The 18,665-nt window shown below is 44.2% G+C and overlaps 1 protein-coding gene across 1 annotated transcript in view; it reads left to right on the top strand.

Annotated features, from left to right (window-relative positions):
* Positions 1-18,665, top strand: part of DPYD (dihydropyrimidine dehydrogenase) — a 755,572-nt gene that overhangs the window by 354,054 nt on the left and 382,853 nt on the right. The window contains 1 exon segment of the mRNA XM_075616482.1: positions 16,707-16,876. Within this exon segment, the coding sequence (XP_075472597.1) occupies positions 16,707-16,876 (170 nt within the window).

Genomic DNA, 18,665 nt, shown 5'->3' with positions numbered 1-18,665 from the left:
AGCAGGGTCCTCATTACCTTGGGTCTCAGTTTGCACTTTTTTGTCCTTATTTGATCATTCTATTGATGTATTTTATATAATTCTGTTCCCCCATTGTACTGTGCTAAAGAATATGTTGATGTTTTATAAATAAACTATAATAATAAATGAATTTATGAAAGTCAACCATGCAACATTTTTGGGGGATCAGTATTGGTGGCCTACAAGTGTTTCCCATGTCATTGGCCATTGTGGCATGTTATTTTGTGTTGTAATATAGGTATATTGCAATATAAAGAACTACTCTATATCTGTAGTTCTCCAAAGATTTGAAGCAACAAACACACATCCATACATACTGTATACACAAACTCACACACATGAATGTGTGTGTGTGTGTGTGTGTGTGTGTGTGTGTGTGTGTGTGTGTGTGTGTATGTATATATATATATATATATATATATATATATATATATATACATTTGCTCGGCGAGTGGATTAAACATCGTGGCGAGCTCCTATTGGCCCAAGCAGCACACAAGTGGTACTAGGTGGCGAGTAGATTTTTTTGTTCGGCGAGTAGTTTTTTGGGGATTTGTCGACCACTGTATATATATATATATATATATATATATATATATATATATATATATATATATATATATATATATGTATGTGTGTGTCTATATATGTGTGTGTGTGTATATATATATATATATATATATATAAAACGATGTCTGCATCACGTTGCAGTATCTTTGCATCCCATATTAAGACAGGAAACTAACATGCTCTACTTTAGGCATGGAGTGACCAGGGTCATGATGAAGACCAGTGGAGGTGGTTTCAGTTAAGGTCAATATATCTTAACTTAGATGGTTAAATAAATGGGTAGTGCGAGATTTACACAGGGGAGCAGGAAAGGATAAGCGGTGTGTAATATAGACATGGTGGCGGCATTTTGAATGGACTAGCATTAGGGACAGGCAGGAGATGGGTGGGGGAACCTTTTAGTAGGGTGCAGTAAATAAGATTTGATATTCTTGGTTTTGAATTTTGTGGAGGTGCAAGTGGCAGATATAGTAGGGGACTGTGAATGTGTGGGAAGAATAGAGTAAGAAATACCATTAAACAGTTTCTCAAAGAAGGATAGGTAGATTTGTTATCATCACCATACAGGTAATAATGCAAGCTAAATATATTTTATCAAGAAAGGCAGTATAGACAGAATCCTAGAACAGAGCCCAAAGGGACAGGGGCCGAAAGAGGGAGGTAAGAGGAGTGGTGCAACATCTGCAAAGGAAACAGTGAAGGACCAGCCAGAGAGATTGTTATGTCATGAAGGCCGATAGAATGGAGAGTATGAAGGAGAAGTGGGTGATCAACAGTATCAAGAGCATCATTGAGGTCCAATACAATCAGAAAGGAATATTTCACCTGGGATTTTGTTGGGCTTATTCTCAGGATGGAAACCAGCCCTCGGGATACCAAGGAAGAAGGTTGCAGGTGGAAAATCCAACCATGCATTTATATAATAGTCATTTGAGTAGTTTGGATGGTGGGAAAGGTAAATGTAGGGGACTTTTAATTAAAACTTTTAAGCCTCCCTACGATGAAGAGCCAAAATCAGATAGTTAACATTCACATTAGAACAGCAGGTTTTTCAAAGTTGTTGGCAGTAATGGAAACAGAAAGTGTGCCTTTTGGGCTGTTGAGAGAGAGACCAGCAATCTCATAAAATTCACATGTAGCAATAAAATATAGACATCTCTGCCAGGGACCCTATTGAAACTTCAGTGCTCTTTATATTTTTTACAGCTCCCCGTTTTACACAATAAAAAAATCGAACCTTATCTTGTGTATACTACAGAGTATCATTAGTCCTTGCTTAAATATAGTTTGCTTTTCAGTAAATAACTAACTTGATGTTACAGTATTTCATTAGGTAACATATGTGCTTCATTATGTAGTGAATGTGATTTAACTATGCACGCAAAAGATAAATTATGCTCCTTGCGGCTAATAAGATAGTGGTTAGAGTTATGCTATATATTAGAAAGATTTAGCACTGCATCTCGTATGATTGCTACATTGCTAGAAGGCTTCATTATGTTTTTCTGCCTGCGAAGAAATATATAAAAGTTATAGTATTATGGTATTTCTCATATTGGATTACAACAGCAAGGCATTTTATGATATTGTAAGAAAAAGTCAGCAAGGCAACAACTGAATACTATTAATTCAAATGCTACCACTAATATCATAGATACTGTAAAATTAATAAAATACTGTACATTGTAGTTCCACCAAAAAAATATGTAAAAGAAACCCTTGAAGTATATAATTTGGAGGGGAGACATTCTGTGATATTGAAATGGGGATCACTTTCCTTCTTAGATTCACAAACAAATAATATCACCCAATTTGGACAGCAATTTAAAACTCGTCACTGTCTTGGATGTGCTGTGACCCTGTACGCAAAGGCAAAAAAGCAAAACCAATGTAAAAAAATGTATGATTCCCCCTCATCCCCCTCAGTTTATTTTAATGCTTTATACTGTAAAAGCCTGCAGTCCAGGACGATCAACTACTCCAAGCAAACCCCAGACTGCAGGTCCTATACTCGCTATGGGAGAGATGTATCAAAGCAAATGTATTAACGACATTCATTGCCCCATGTGGATCACTTTGTATTTTGGGAGTGTCAATAGAAGGAGTCAGGGAGGAGGTAGCTGAGGGACCACTTAGAATGACATTGATCAAATTCTGCGTCTCTTTGTGTTACAATTGTCATCTTTTATTTGCATCAAATACATCGTTAGGCCAGAGCTACTCTGGCTAACCATTTGCGTCAAATGTAGGGACCTCTTTCTTGTCTTTCATGCAAAAGCAAGCAAACATTGGAGCAATGCGTCAAACAAACATCTTGCACTATCTTTACATGGATGCATCATCTCTCATCATTTACGCGCTGTACTTTCCATGCTTTCATCTTTCATTGTTATAAGGAAGAACTCCCAAACTGCTACACTTCACTAGCTTTGAAAGGTGCCCGTGAGTAGTTTTAACCTTCTTCTGCCAGAGAGACTAGTCTTCTGCAATGTGTTACAGTTCCCTCCAACAGCACAGAAATTATACAAGGATTTTAATTTTAAACCTGTATTTTGGGGAGGGGGGTAGGTGGGATGTCTAATTTTAGTATCTTAAATAAACTAAACTTAACAATGGAGGATTGTATAATTTTCAGAGGAGTACGTTTTGGATTTAATTCCAACTAGATTTAATTAAAAACTTAATTACTTTATCTACTACAGGATAAACTTAATTAAACTGAATATATTTATATAATGTTTTTTTTTTTTTTGGACTACAGTCACTAGATTTATAATCCTACCATACTATTAAGGATTAATTTGCAACAGTACTAATATGTATTTTTTTTAGTTTTGTACTCCAGTCTACATTGCTAGAATATGGTATTGACAATTTTCCTTCCTGAACTCATGTTCCAGTATATACTGCAAGAGTGAAGCAGAGTGGTTGAATTATCATTGTAACAATCAATATGTGCTACAGTATTTAGCTGTTAAAAGGTATTTTGAACAATATATTGATACCTTTACTAATCTTGAATCTGAAGGCAATATTGTAAAAGTCACAATACTATATCATTTCTCAGAAACTCATGTGTTTTAGTTGCCACCTATTTTCCAGTGATTAAGTGATTACAAAAGATAACCATATCTGAGATATTGCAATAAGTGATGTGTGGCTATGAAGATAATAGTCTTCCGTATCAAATAGCATGGTGATAAAACTCTTAGTGATGTGTTAAAGCAGCAAGCAGACAAGGAATAAGATACTTTTACTAAGCAGCTTTTGCTATAGGAAATTGTTGTATGAGCGATTTGAAGATTAAGAAAATATATGGGCCATATAATATTCTATGGATGGAAACCTAGGATAGTATTTACATAAATGAATAGTTGATCGAAAAATCAAGTGTCTGTGATGCTTTAAAAAAAAAAAACGAAACCTTTTTTGGAGGACACACTCAGATTATTCCGTTAATCAATGCTTAAAGAGTTGAATATCTAATAAAATAAATGAAAAAATAAAATAAATAACATGTTCATAGTAAGAACCACGCAGTTATATATAGCAGTCAGTAAAACCTAATGACTCCGCCGAATGGCCGGTCCAACCTGCGTGGGAGAAGGCTGCAATCACTTGATCCATCGGCAGTATTAAGAATGGGAGGGCTGCACCTATCGACGGTGGAGACCCATTGGGGTCAAGAGCCACAGTCCTCCGTTGTTGAGTGCATAGAAAGAGAACACTTATGGTCTTGTCACATGACTTAAAACACTCCAGTCCTCAAGGGCCACCAACAGGTCATATTTTCAGTATATCCCTGCTTCAGCAGAGGCGGCTCAGTTGCTCAGTCATAATGACCTGCTGGTGGCCCTTGAGGACTGGAGTTGGCCAGTAAGGCATTGTGATTGTCAGCTTCTTCACACACAGACAAGAGCCAACACAGGTTCGATAGATTGAGTAATTTATTGATCCACGATACTTGTGATCAGCAAAGAAAGTCAAACAGACTCTGAACTGAGTGCAGTCCTTACAGAGTTCTTATACAAAATTGCGTACATTGGATAACATTGGTTACTAGGCAGATTATAATGACATCACTCAAACATTCCCTTTGAACAGGGGTTACTTCCTTTTCCAAGCAAATCAAGTTACAGGTCATTTTATCTATCCTTGACTGGCTCTATAGGTCATTTTATCTAGCCTTTAGCCAATCAAGTTACAGGTAATTTGATCTATCCTAGACTGGTTCTACATGTTATAGCTGACCACAACATTCTTGAGTGTTTGAGCAACAAGGCATAGTCCATATCCCCCCACCGGAGCAAAGTTATTCTTGCGACAACACAGATACTGACTTTAACAGACAAGACAAGGAGAAACAAAAGATAAGATGGATGCCTGTGAAACAAAATGGATTCCACTCTCCAGAGACCCCTCCAGCAAAAACACAAGCACACAGAGATATGGAAAAAAAATACACTGCAGACCATGGAATAGGAATAAATAGATTGTTACAAATAATGAATACATACAGGTAGTGCATCCCACAAATCCTGCTGTTGAGCACAATACTGTGCTTTGTCAAGGATAACTGAGAAGACCCTCCCCATACTGGTGTAGATACCAGCCCATAGGGGTCATCCATAAAGTACACATTTTATTATCATAAAAAGCAAACCGTAGTCAAACGTCTTTTCCAATAACATCCAATAAGTCAGAAACAGATATTAGGTCAGGAAATGTTTCAGTTCCCAATCATTACTGTATTTATAACCAAAGGAATTCTGCTGTTCAATTAAAATATCAAATTTACTTATGTTTTACTTTATTTCCCTATTCCATTGTCTTCAGTGTATTTAAAAAAAAAATATATATATATATATATATATATATATATATATATATATATATATATACTGTATATTATTTTTCCCATATACAGTAGCTGTGTGCTAAGTTTGCTTCCTCTAGTTCCTATTCAGTCTCAATCTTCTTTTTTTTTTTTTACCATCCTTCCCTTTTCCATAATTAAACATACAGATACATACTTAAAAAGCAAATAAAGGCATTGTAGTCTAGGTCAAGAGTTCAATCTATAAATGAGTACCTAGCATCAAAAATAAATATTTAGCTTCTCACGTAAAATCATTAGCAGCATATGCTGGTATGTGAATATTCACATATATGTGCAGAACCGACAACTTTCATTCTAACTTCACTCTCTAGAGTCATTTTTTTTCTTAGCGAAAAATAAGGTTGGCTCACAACACAATAAAATAGTTTTTTTTATTCTTTACATTGGCGCACCAATACGCATGTATTTGTTACTGTTCTGTATTTCACTTGCATGTAAAAAATGTATTTAGCAATGCTTTATTCATGACCCCGAAATACAACATAATTAAACCAAACAACAACACTTAAAGTACATGACCAGGGAGGTTCCAGGCGGTTCCCCTACCCCCCCCCCCTTCTACCCACATGTAACGTACAAATAAAGACAGGAAACAGGAACTGGAGGTAAAATGGCCGCGGCTATTTATTTATACAGAAAACCTAATGGGGTAAATGCACTCCCTGCCAGAGTGCTCCTTTGACAGGAGGGAGAGGGGACGGTCAGCCGGCCCTCGAACCGCTGACCTCGTGTCCCCTACGCGAGTGGGCTCTCGAGGTCATGGATAACTGACCTTGCCCACTCATACTCCCCCCGGGCTCAAACGGCCCAGCTCCCAGTCTGGCAAGAACAAGCACCTGCCCCCCAAGAGCCGCCGCGACAAAGGCAAAACTGGACAATGACCCCTCCTGCTCGGAACTTCGTTCCTTTCACTCAGCACAGTATCAGCTGTTCGTGCTGTAACAGAACAAAGAACCATTAACACGGCATACAATGCATATGTTCACCTTCCAGGGAATACCCTGCCCTGCTCAACCTTCTGCTGCCGTTCATTACATGATTGCAATTACTACCTAAGGGGATGGGTGGGCGGAAAATCGTCTGGCGGGCAGCAAAAGAGGACGTGCTTCCCACCAGCCTGGATTTAAGTAGGCCTTCTGGGAACCCTCCCCTGTGCCGGGGAGGGAGGTGTGGGGGCGGGCCAGCTAGGGGAAGGCCAGACCCCCCTGGTCATGAAGCCCCCCCGCCTATGGCTAGGGAGGCCGCTTGACCAGGGAGGTTCCGGGCGGTTCCCCTCTCCCCCCCGCCTTCTACCCACATGTAAAGTACAAATAAAGACAGCAAACGGGAACTGGAGGTAAAATGGCCGCGGCTATTTATGTATACAGAAAACCTAATGGGGTAAATGCACTCCCTGCCAGAGTGCTCCTTTGACAGGAGGAGGAGGGGGACAGTCAGCCGGCCCTCGAACCGCTGACCTCGTGTCCCTACGCAAGTGGGCTCTCGAGGTCATGGATAACTGACCTTGCCCACTCGTACCCCCCCCCCCCCGGGCTCAAACGGCCCAGCTCCCTGTCTGGCAAGAACAAGCACCTACCCCCCCAAGAGCCGCCACCGACGGGCCTATTTAACCCCTCTTAAATAGGCCCATACCGCCAACCCTGCCAGAACCCTCTCAAAGCCCTCCTGCAAACTTAAATAAGTCTATCCGCCTGGCATGCCTAGCAGCGGGACCCATGATCCTCTACCAGCCCGACCTGTCCTTACCATTCCACCTGGGGCTGCCAATCGCGCCTGGAGCAGTAGTTACTCAACTTGCCATGCTTTTTAAAGATGCCCTGAGAATCGCTTTCTCCGCTGCACTATCCCTCACCCGGTCCCGGACCTGCACCGCTTCCGGAGCCGCAGGCCGCCTCTGCCCAGCGCTATCTGGGATTTCTCCCCCTGCTTGATCCTTGCCCGCTGCACATTGCGAGCTGCCCATTCCCCCTGCGAAGCTTACCGACCTGCAAACGCGCTTATCCTGTCGCACGGCCGGCCTTTTTTACTGCTGCAGGCTTCTTACCCGCCCTCAGCGACCCCTGGGGAATCGACCCTGGCAGTGGACTGGGCCACGCCTCTTCCCTTGCTCGCTCTGTGTCAAACCCTGCAAACCTTGACGCCTTGCCATATCTCCTCGATGCCGCCCTAATCGCGACTCCTTGCCATTACCAGATACGCCATATGCCATACCTTCCATGGTGTGTCCCCATCAACCGCCCGCCGGGGCTGTCCCACCGTCTGTGCAGCGAGTGATGCTGCCGGGTAGGTTAGCTACCGTGCCCATGACTCTGGCCGTGGCTGAAGAATTGAAAGACACCTGGGTCAGGCTGATGGCTGTTGGTACTGGGATGGGATCCACGGTGCCAATGACCCTGCCGTGGTTAAGAGACAGCAGGGTCAGGCTGGAGGCTGCCGGAACGGGATCTGGTGCCACCGTCGTCCCCCACCGATATGCCCCCCATGCTGCCGCAACTAACACTGCGCCTGCCTCCCATGCTCCTGTTGTCGTTCCTGCGCCGAAGGAGACCAACGCCTGAGGCTCCAAAGCTTTCAGCATGCCTACCAATGCTGCCGTGCAAAATTGCCTTCCCTGCTGCGCCATACGCCGCTAGTATAGAGCCAGCACAGGCCCTGGTGTTGCCCACCTTACCCCGCCATCTGGGATTTCTGCCGGCAACCCAATTCCTAAATGTGCTCACCCTGATGTGCAACTGCCCCTTCTTTACCGCCGCAGGTTCCTTACCAGTCCTTGGCATCTGGGGCTCTCAGCTGCTGCTACGTCCGTCGAGTAAAGCATTGGCGCCGCCCGCGATTGTGGGTGGCCGTTCTGGTCGTCTCAACCCTGCCGATTCTGCAGGCTATCTCCTTACAGTGACACCGCCCGCATCAGAAGCGGGCGGCTGTTGGTGTGCCGTGACACCCTGTCCCGCGTCACAGTGGCAGGAGGCCTCCCCCTCACCGCTGGTGCCCGACCTCCGTGCCGAACCACCTTGTCCTGCATTACAGTGGCTGTAAGCCTCTCCATCGCTGCTGGGGCCGACATACCCACCGTGATGCCCTGCCTTCCAGCCAGTGGCTGAAGGCTTCCGCCCTGCGCGTGGCTCCTGACTCTGTCTGATCCTTAACCTGCGTCACAGTGGCCGTAGGCCTCCATTTTACTGCTAGGGCCGACCTACCCACAGCGACGCCCTGCCTAGCAGCCCGTGGCTGAAGGCTGCCACCCTGCGTCAGTGGCCGTAGGCCTCCCCTTTACAGCTAGGGCCCGCCCTACCCACCGTGATGTCCTGCTTTGTGGACGAAGGCTGCCGCCCTGCGTGCGGCTCCTAACTCCCGCATTGCGCTGCCGCACCCTGCGCTGCGACGCCCCCTTCCCACAGGGAGCGACCCTGGTGCCTGACTCCTGCCCAGCGCGTGATCTGTGGAGAAGCCACCATGGCCTTGTCTGCCACCATGCGCCGGCCTGCTTGAAACAATGCACGCAGCTGCCGGTCCAACCACACCTCGTTAAGGTTATCGCCTCGCCGCGGAAGATACCCACTGAACTGCGCGTGCCCCGGACCTTAACTATCCAACTACGCTGCGATGTGTGCTTTCCGAGACTGGTCTAAATGGCGCGCTAAGCTAGGGCAACTATGCTGACCACCAGAGCCGCCATAACTCCAAGAGGGGAAAACAAAGAACACCGCTGAAATAAGCCATGCAGCCATCAACAGAGCGCTGACCTCTTCCGCGCTTGAAGATCACACCTCTGCTCGGGCCTTCGCTAGCAAGAACCTTCAAGCGCACCCTTAAACCGGCCTCCCCCGCCACCATACCTGGCCAAGGGACCATAACGTAGGTGGGGGTCACCTTTCACCATATCATGTAATGCCTCTGATTGACTCAGCGTCTTGAGGTGTGTACACCGTCCTGTGAGTCACCAGCACCTCACACCATCTGTGCTGTCTAACCTTGCTCTCAAGGCAGCACCACACCTCCGTCAAATGAAAACCGCTTAACCAGAACATTAACACAATACCCGAATCAACTATCAAAACCGCATCCCCTATTAGCCAGCTTAAATAACCAATGGTTAACATTAACAGAACTCCTGCAGAGCTATTCAAAGGAAATGCAGTGCAAATTGCTGCTAAACCAATTTTAAAGAGTATGTCACCTGGCTGAACAGAGGTAGACAAGATCAGCTCATATCAATAAGCCTTCCTCTACCCTGCGTTCAAACCAATTCGCCACCAACATGTGGCACAACTATAATCGTACCTCTGTCCCCATTGCCATGAAAACCCCATCTACTATAAACAGCCTAACTATTAAAACAGCTTACCTGTTAACACTGATCAATATTACACACGGTTAAACATACCCTATATACCACTACCCATGCACGGTTCAACATACTCTCTATACATCTACCCATGCCCATACACATGTATACGCCTACATGTTCCCCTACCCATGTATATGCCTACACACCTGGACCCATCCCCACGTACCCATGCACATGTCTACATGCCCAAGCACATCCCCACGTACCCAAACGCACGTGCCAGTAACCTGCGCGCCCGCATCTACGCGTGTTCACACGCACGCCTCTACGTGTGCCTGTACACATCAACACACACCCGCGCGCATCTACGCGTGCCCATAAGCCCGCGCACATCTACGCGCGCCCATAAGCCCGCGCGCATCTACGCGTGCCCATACGCCTGCGCGCATCTACGCGTGCCCATACGCCCGCGTGCATTTACGCGTGCCCATACGCACGCGCGCATCTACGCGTGCCCATCCACACACGCGCGCATCTACGCGTGCCCATACACACACGCGCATCTACGCGTGCCCATACACACACACGCGCGCATCTACGCGTGCCCATACACACGCGCGCATCTACGCGTGCCCATACACACGCGCGCGCATCTACGTGTGCCCATCCACACACGCGCGCATCTACGTGTGCCCATAAACACACGTGCGCATCTACGCATGCCAATACACACACGCGCGCATCTACGCATGCCGATACACACGCGCACGCATCTACGCGTGCCCATACACAGACGCACGCATCTACGCGTGCCCATACACACACGCGCGCATCTACGCGTGCCCATACACACACGCGCGCATCTATGCGTGCCCATACACACACGCGCGCATCTACGTGTGCCCATACACACGCGCGCATCTACGTGTGCCCATACATACGCGCGCGCATCTATGTGTGCCCATACACACGCGTGCGCATCTACGTGTGCCCATACACATGCGCGCGCATCTACGTGTGCCCATACACACCCGCGCGCGCATCTACGTGTGCTCATACACACGCGCGCATCTACGTGTGCCCATACACACGCGCGCGCATAAACGTGTGCCCATACACACGCGCGCATCTACGTGTGTCCATCACACGCGTGCATCTGCGTGTGCCCATCACACGCGCGCATCTGCATGTGCCCATCACACGCGCGCATCTGCGTGTGCCCATCACACGCGCGCATCTGCGTGTGCCCATCACACACGCGCATCTGCGTGTGCCCATACACACGCGCATCTGTGTGTGCCCATACACACGCGCACCCCTGCGTGTGCCCATACACACGCGCACACCTGCGTGTGCCCATACACCCTCGCAAACCTACGTGTGCCAATACACACGCGCGCATCTACGTGTGCCCCTACACACCTGCACACATCTACGTGTGCAACTACACACACGCAGACCTCTACGCGTGCCCCAACACACCCGCACACCTCTACGTGTGCCCCTACACACATATACATCCACATGTGCCTACATACATACATCCGATGTGCCTACACGTATATCCATATATCCATCTACCTGTGCCCACACACCTATCCACCCACACATGCGCCTCCGCACACGCGCACGCGCATCCATGCGCATGCCCATCCACATGAATTAATTGGGGAATTCGGATAAAAGTAACCAAGCATAAATGCTAAACATTGTGATTCCCATTATCATATGATATTTACTACAGTATATTTATATAGTTTATAATGTCACAAGATAAAGAGCTCTACTGACATCATATAATTCCCAATACAGCATATTCTGCACCGTATGAGACCATAGGGGGGTGAGGGGGGGACGTCGCCAGTCAGATCCCGCTCCCTCATATGGAAAGCTTGTGCCAGCCTTTCTGTCCCGATTTCACCATCCCCTCGCACGGGCGGGCAACTGCTACCCACGCACAGGACAAATCCAGAAGGAAGCGGCCGCTGGGAGCAGAGTCAGGCACCCACTTGCCGTGGCCCCGAGCGCCACAGCGTGTCCCCCCGCGCCAAAACTTGACCTGCGGGGGCAGACCGTGTAGGGCCAACCTTGGCCACCCTTCCCCTTCGTGCCGCAACCACTAAGAGCGGCTGCACTAGCATATACATGCATATATATCCACCTACCTATACATGCCTATATACACATACATACATACATACATACATACACACGCACGTGTAAACCCACAAACACCTATGTCTGTCTGCGCATCCTAACAATATATATACATACAAATATATCCACCTACGTATACATGCCTACATACACATACGCATGTACAGATTTACACACACCCATGTACACATATATACGTACCCTTATACACATATATATACCCGCACACACATACCTGCACATAACACCCATAAATCCCTATACATACATATATATATATATATATATATATATATAGCCCCGCATATACATACCCACATACCACACGTATACATATATACCCACACACACATATATATATATATATATATATATATATATATATATATATATATATATATATACATACCTACCTATCTATCTATCTATACCCCACACTGATGAGACCCATTAAGGTCGAAACAGCTGTCTGTGGGTGGTTTTCTAGGTATGCACCTTAACCCTGGCTGTGCACAAAGCTGTGACCATGCAGCAAGCTTAAGCCTATAGGGAACCATGTTAAAAATGGTTTTTGAGGCAAAAAGTGACACTGTGTGCTCATTTGCATGTCATTTCCCAGAATCCCTTGCTGCAGTGGAAGTGCTGTATGCTGGGTGATAATGGGGAAAGGCGGGGTTGCAGACCTGCCTAAGACATGCAGATGAGCATACAGTTGTATTTGCATATTTGCTTTCCTGTGGAGGGTTTTTGTCACTTTTTTTACTCACCATAACTTAACTCAGTATTATGGTTATATATATATACACACACACATGTATGCCTTTTTTCTTTTTCTTTAAATTTATTTATTTATTGCACTTCTCCAGCCGCATGGCTGGCCACTCCACTTCCCGCCTCGGGGCCAGGCGGGCCTAACGCTCGGAGCACGCAACTGCCTTTGCTCCCCATGCGGGGGAGCACCACGTGGCACCGGGAGGCACACCAGTGGCTGCCCCTCCGCTTACCGAGCGCGGCCGCCGGACCGCCGCACCCGAAGTGGGGAACCTGACTGCTAGACGCCTTCTGCCCGCCAGACCCCCTCTGTCCCCCAAGACCACCCCTCCCCGCCGGCAGCCGCCGCGGGGATCGGGGGTAAGATGAAGGGGGGGAGAGCCCTGCCCCGGACCACCCCAGGTCGGGGGGCCCGTGAACCAACCAGACCCCCCTGGTCATGAAGCCCCCCCGCCTATGGCTAGGGAGGCCGCTTGACTGAAATACATAATGGGCTGTTTATCTATTTCCAGTGGCAACATGGATGCACAAAATAACAATAAAGAAATGGCAAATGTTCTTTTTTATTTGCAGCTGTATGTCCCCAGTGTACCCATGTTCTTTTGGAAATCTTCAGGGAAGACTCCCCACATTAGAATTGGGACCTTTAATATCGTAGCCAGCAGAGAAGGGTGGGCAGCTGTGTTGGTGCTTTCTTCCATGTAGTAATAAAGCTAGTTACAAGCTTTCCAACCTTTCAGGGTCCTTCATCAGATTGGGCAGAAATACAGAAACACAAAATTATATACAGTGTTTGTAAGAGGGATATCTGGTTGCAATGGATGTGGAGAGGAAGTGGGAAATAATGTAAGGTAGAAACAGGTTAGCCAAGAGCAGATTAAACATGATAGAAAACTGGCATAAGCAGGCAATTAAAATACTGTATGAACTGTAGCACTGTTTATTTTTTAGAGAAACAAATATCTCCACTCCAGTTGTTTAATTGTATGGTGTTAGTCGGTGACATGAGTAATGTTGCATACTGGCAAAAAAAAAAGGATCTGAGAATTATATGAAACACAAAAACGCCTTAAACGCCTTCATGATGAAACAATTGGTTGAAGTCCTGCTTACTGTATATTTAAAAAAAAAAAAGTATCTTTCTATATTATTTTAAATAGCTGTTTTTCTTAGTTGAATGAGTAGTTTGAATTGATCTACTGAACTATTTTTGATTCTTATACAAGGGAAATGCTTTTTAAAGCTGCAGTTCAAGCAATATCCTACACGTGTTTTTCTTAATAAATCAGTTCTGTACTATGAGAAAATACTTTTAGCATTTAAAAAAAAAAAAACATTAAAGACATTTTTATGTATTCTAATGTAACAAGCATTTTTGTTTCTATAGCAACTATTTACAAAGTCACATACCCTTCCTCTTCTGAGACAGGCTCTGGCTCTTGAGCCCTGCCCTCTCTCTAGCAGTGCACCAATTGTAGTGCCTTCCTGGTCTTCCACACAGAACGTTGCATCTTGAGTAGTCTTTTGCAGCACTAACAGTGATTTAAAGAACCCCTGAGCCAAATCTTCAGCGATCGATTACAGGAGAACGGATCGATCGGCAACTTTGCTAATCACTTAGTGTGCAGATTGTATTGATGCACATAATGAATGGAAAAAATAAAATGGCAGCTTGAACTGCAGCTTTAAAACACAGCTTCTAACCCTCTCAGAATAAAAACATAAAATCCAGTTCCTCTAAAAGTATAGACTTTCATATGTATGTGTAAGAGACATGTGCAGACGTACAATCAGGAAAGTTTGGGGGAAATTAAAACATGGCTTAATTCAGCCTGTCCCATTAACAAGGCAAAGCATACAAGAAGAAACAAACACCTACTCCATTTTAGAGACTAAATAAACAGTATATACCCTAACTTGTCTTTCTTCCAGGTGAGGGGAGTGCAGAGTGTTCAAAGCATATATCAAAATATAAATTAAAAAGACATATTGCGACCAGTATAATAAAGTGAATAATTCAATATAGGTGATATTCTTCCACTCACAGATTCCTTCTTGTATTTAAAGCATGTTAGAGACTCATTCTCTCTCTAACTGGTGCTGCCTTGAAGCAAAGCATCAATAGGGGTCTTTCCAGGGTAGGGAAATACAGACACTTTTCTTATATCCCTCCGATATGAGGAAAGAAGAAAACTCACATACAGTAGTGTGGTATGCTCAAGTGTATTTGTAATCACAGCTTATGACAATGGTAGTACACTCACATTTATACACATGAAATAGGTGCTGTACGAGTGCTGGGGATTTCGTCCGTGGCGTCTCAATCTTCGGTGCGCGTCTCCTTCTCAGATCCCTCCATCACTTCTGGTGACGAGTTGACTACAGGCGGGACTTGTAGGAACGCGCAGATACCGTTGCCAGGACTCCTCTGCACAGCTTGGACAGGACTCAACGCGTTTAGCTGATTAGCTTCTTCAGGAACCATAACCTGTCTATCCCTAACAAGATATATATAGGCTAGTAGCCCTAAGGTGTGCTTGCCAGAACACTGTGATGTCCAATCACGTTTCTTTCCAACAATCCATTTTAGCTCTATGATTCATATATGTTACTCCATACATAGAAACATTTCAAATGTATCTCTATGTAATACATATTGTAGTGATTGTTGATACAGACAGTTCTGCTAGTAAGAGTAGTAACATTTTTAATTTGAGCAAACTAACACTCACTTAATTTCAAGAAAGTGTCATTGAGAAAGGACTAACTTTTGCGCTTACCATAGGTCCAAATAATTTTAAATTGTTCATTGATGCCAATAAATGTTTAAGAAAAATGACTGTCAATAGACATTTTTTAAATATAGAATCTTAGAGAAGAACCATGTCTAACATAGACAATAAATTACCATTAAATAAAAATGATGCATTCGTTCACACCAAATTTAAACCTAAATCTATGTTTTATCCAAGCCATGAGAAGGGTCAATTTCTAGAGGTTTTAGAGAAATTGGTTAAAATAGTTCTGGTTCAAAATGTAAACACAATCTAACAAAAAAGGAAAGAGAAGCACTGGAGAGCCTTACTAATCATGATGATATTATAATAAAACAAGCAGACAGGGGGGGGGGGGTGTTGTGATCCTAGATAGGAGTTATTATTTGGAAGAGGCCAATAGAATATTGAATGATATAGACACATATGATCACTTGCACTATTGTTGGTGTAGATCTGGTTTTATATGTATTTGGATTTTTCCACATTTGTATTCACGTGATAACACTTGTTTACTTTGAGTTCACAATTTATTTGCTTTCACTGAAGTTCACTGTTTGAGTATATAGACTCGTTGCACTATTATTAGGAGCGCCTGATTACACTTGTTTTGTTCACATACCCTAACTGTCTGAATCAGTCAGTTCAATACACATAATGTATTTTCAGAGCCTAATGTTTATGAAAGTCTTATCTTATGCTGATCTGGCGACACTGGATTCATCAGGCAACTTCTGATGTAGGCATTGCAGTCCTGCTGCATATAATTCTGGTCTCAGGGTGTCTTGTTGTCATTACTGCCTTTGTGCTCCAGACCTCATCCTTTCCTCATGTCAGCACAGTGTGTCTGTGCTATGGAGTCTCTCTGGGTTTGTTCGCAGCAAGGTTTTTTTTACCCTCCTCTGATTACCCAGGTGGTGCTGGTTAATTGACTTGCTGCAATAAACCAGCTCTCTGCTGGATTTTCAGACCACTAGATTTAGCTTTATTTAAACAGGAATAAGTCCCTGTTACAGTATGAAATTACATATATGCACACATCTTCAAATGTGGGAACAGAACGATCTTGGACCAAAGCAGAATGTGTTTAGTGAGTGACACTCCATGCTTTTGAATGGCAATGGGCAAGTTTACACTGCTTTAATAATATGTATCTTTTGGAGTTGTACTGTATGCAAAATGTTTTCTATACTTAAAAATGTTTTGTTCCCCTTTCATCATTCAGGAATGTGTGCCTGTCACTCTCCACTGCCATCCATAAAGGGAGCTGCAATAGTGCTTGGAGCTGGAGACACCGCATTTGACTGTGCAACTTCTGCCTTGCGTTGTGGAGCTCGCAGGGTGTTTGTTGTGTTCAGAAAAGGATTCACTAATATCAGAGCAGTTCCAGAAGAGGTAAATCTGCACATTCACGTCTAGGCACAAATAGCAAAAAAATAAAATCATGACTCGCAGTTGGGAAAGTTTTACGCCTCTTTTGACTTGCTTTAGGTGCCCTTGTCTGGCTTTATTCATTGTAACATTAGATTTTCTACATAGTTACTGACAGGCATATTGTTCAGTATAAAATAAAGTATGAAAGTGTATATATATATATATATATATATATATATATATATATATATATATATATATATATATATATATATATATATATATATATATATATATAATGTTGCCAGAGAGGATAATGGAGAGGATAATTTATGTTTGTGTGTGTAACCCCTAGTTATTTGACTATACCTCAGTCTATGAGGTGGGGGCCTGAGTCTGAACAATATAATAACCCCCACACGTTTGTGGCCAGTACAAATGGTGAGACAACAGCAGGATATGTATAACAGTTTATGGATAAAAGAAACAGGCATAAAACACAGATTTGCAATACCAACGTGACCCTTATACTTGGATCACTGCATAACATACACAGTACAATTGTTAACCTCCCAACTTAAAATAGCGCTGCACCTATAAGGGTGTCGTAAAGTCACTTTCCCCAGCCTCCCAATCCTGGGTAATCAGGCAGGGCTATGTGACCTTAGTTTCTAGTTGGAGCTCATTGATCAGAATGTTAGTTGCAGGCCTGTACTTCACTTAAATGGCATGCTTTCCTTTAACTGCAGGAGAATTCCCTCCTTCAGCTGTCTGTCTCCTGAACTTGTCCTCTGGGCTGGCAGCTCCTCACTGTTGTGCTTCACAGTGCTGTGGCTAACCACGCACTCAACTCGCCAGTTCTCTGTGAGGCATATGCAGGTCCCCCTGGATAGATGGCTCTGCATGCAACTATACACTCTCAGCTCCATGCAGCTCTGATCTTACAAAATGGCTGCCCCAAACACTTAAGGTTCACTCCTTCTCATTGTCCCTCCTCCTTCACCAGCCCTATCACTGGCTTTAGATAGTTATATATAAATATATATATATATATATATATATATATATATATATATATATATAACATACAGTATGTCCTCTCTGGCAGTAAAGGAGTCTATAGAGGATAAGATAGATTTGATATGTATGTGTGATGTACACACTGTATATAAGGTGTGTAAAAAAAAGGGGGGAGGGGGGATAACAATGCTGTATTATAAGGCAGGCATAAGCTTATAGGGCTCCATGTTAAAATGGCCAAGAAGGAAAAAATAATATTTGCATGTCATTACCCAGAATCCTTTGATGTAGTGAAAGCATTGCATGGTAAGCGATAATGGGGAAAGACAGGGTTGCTGACATGTTGAGAAATGCCAATGTACCCACAAGTGGCATCTATATTTGCTGTACGGTGGAGGGTTCGTGTCACTTTTTTTACCCACCATAACTTTTTTAATGTCTGCTTATACCCACTGTCACGGTAGACTGAGATAATTTACACGGGATCGCAAATGCCAGACAGAACAAAGGAGTTAAATAAAACAAGTTTATTTCAGCCAGAGCCAACAGGAGCAATACAATACACAGTTTTTGGGTTAGTCACCAAAACAGGAATTACAGGGGAAATCCAAGCTTGCTGAGTGCTGGCCACCACTAGAGTTTCTTCCACATGCCGAGAGTCTCTGGGTACCACAGACCCATAGGAATGCTACAGTAGTTGCGTCCTAGCAAGTTTAAAAGTCTTGCACGTCTATACCAGTGTTTTTCAACCAGGGTTCCTAGGAACCCTTGGGTTCCCGGCCATCCCTAT

This window comes from Ascaphus truei, chromosome 10, assembly GCF_040206685.1.
Source record: "Ascaphus truei isolate aAscTru1 chromosome 10, aAscTru1.hap1, whole genome shotgun sequence".
Classification (NCBI taxonomy): domain Eukaryota; kingdom Metazoa; phylum Chordata; class Amphibia; order Anura; family Ascaphidae; genus Ascaphus; species Ascaphus truei.
The sequence above is the reverse complement of the archived record's forward strand: the minus strand, read 5'-3'. Positions and strand labels throughout refer to the sequence as shown.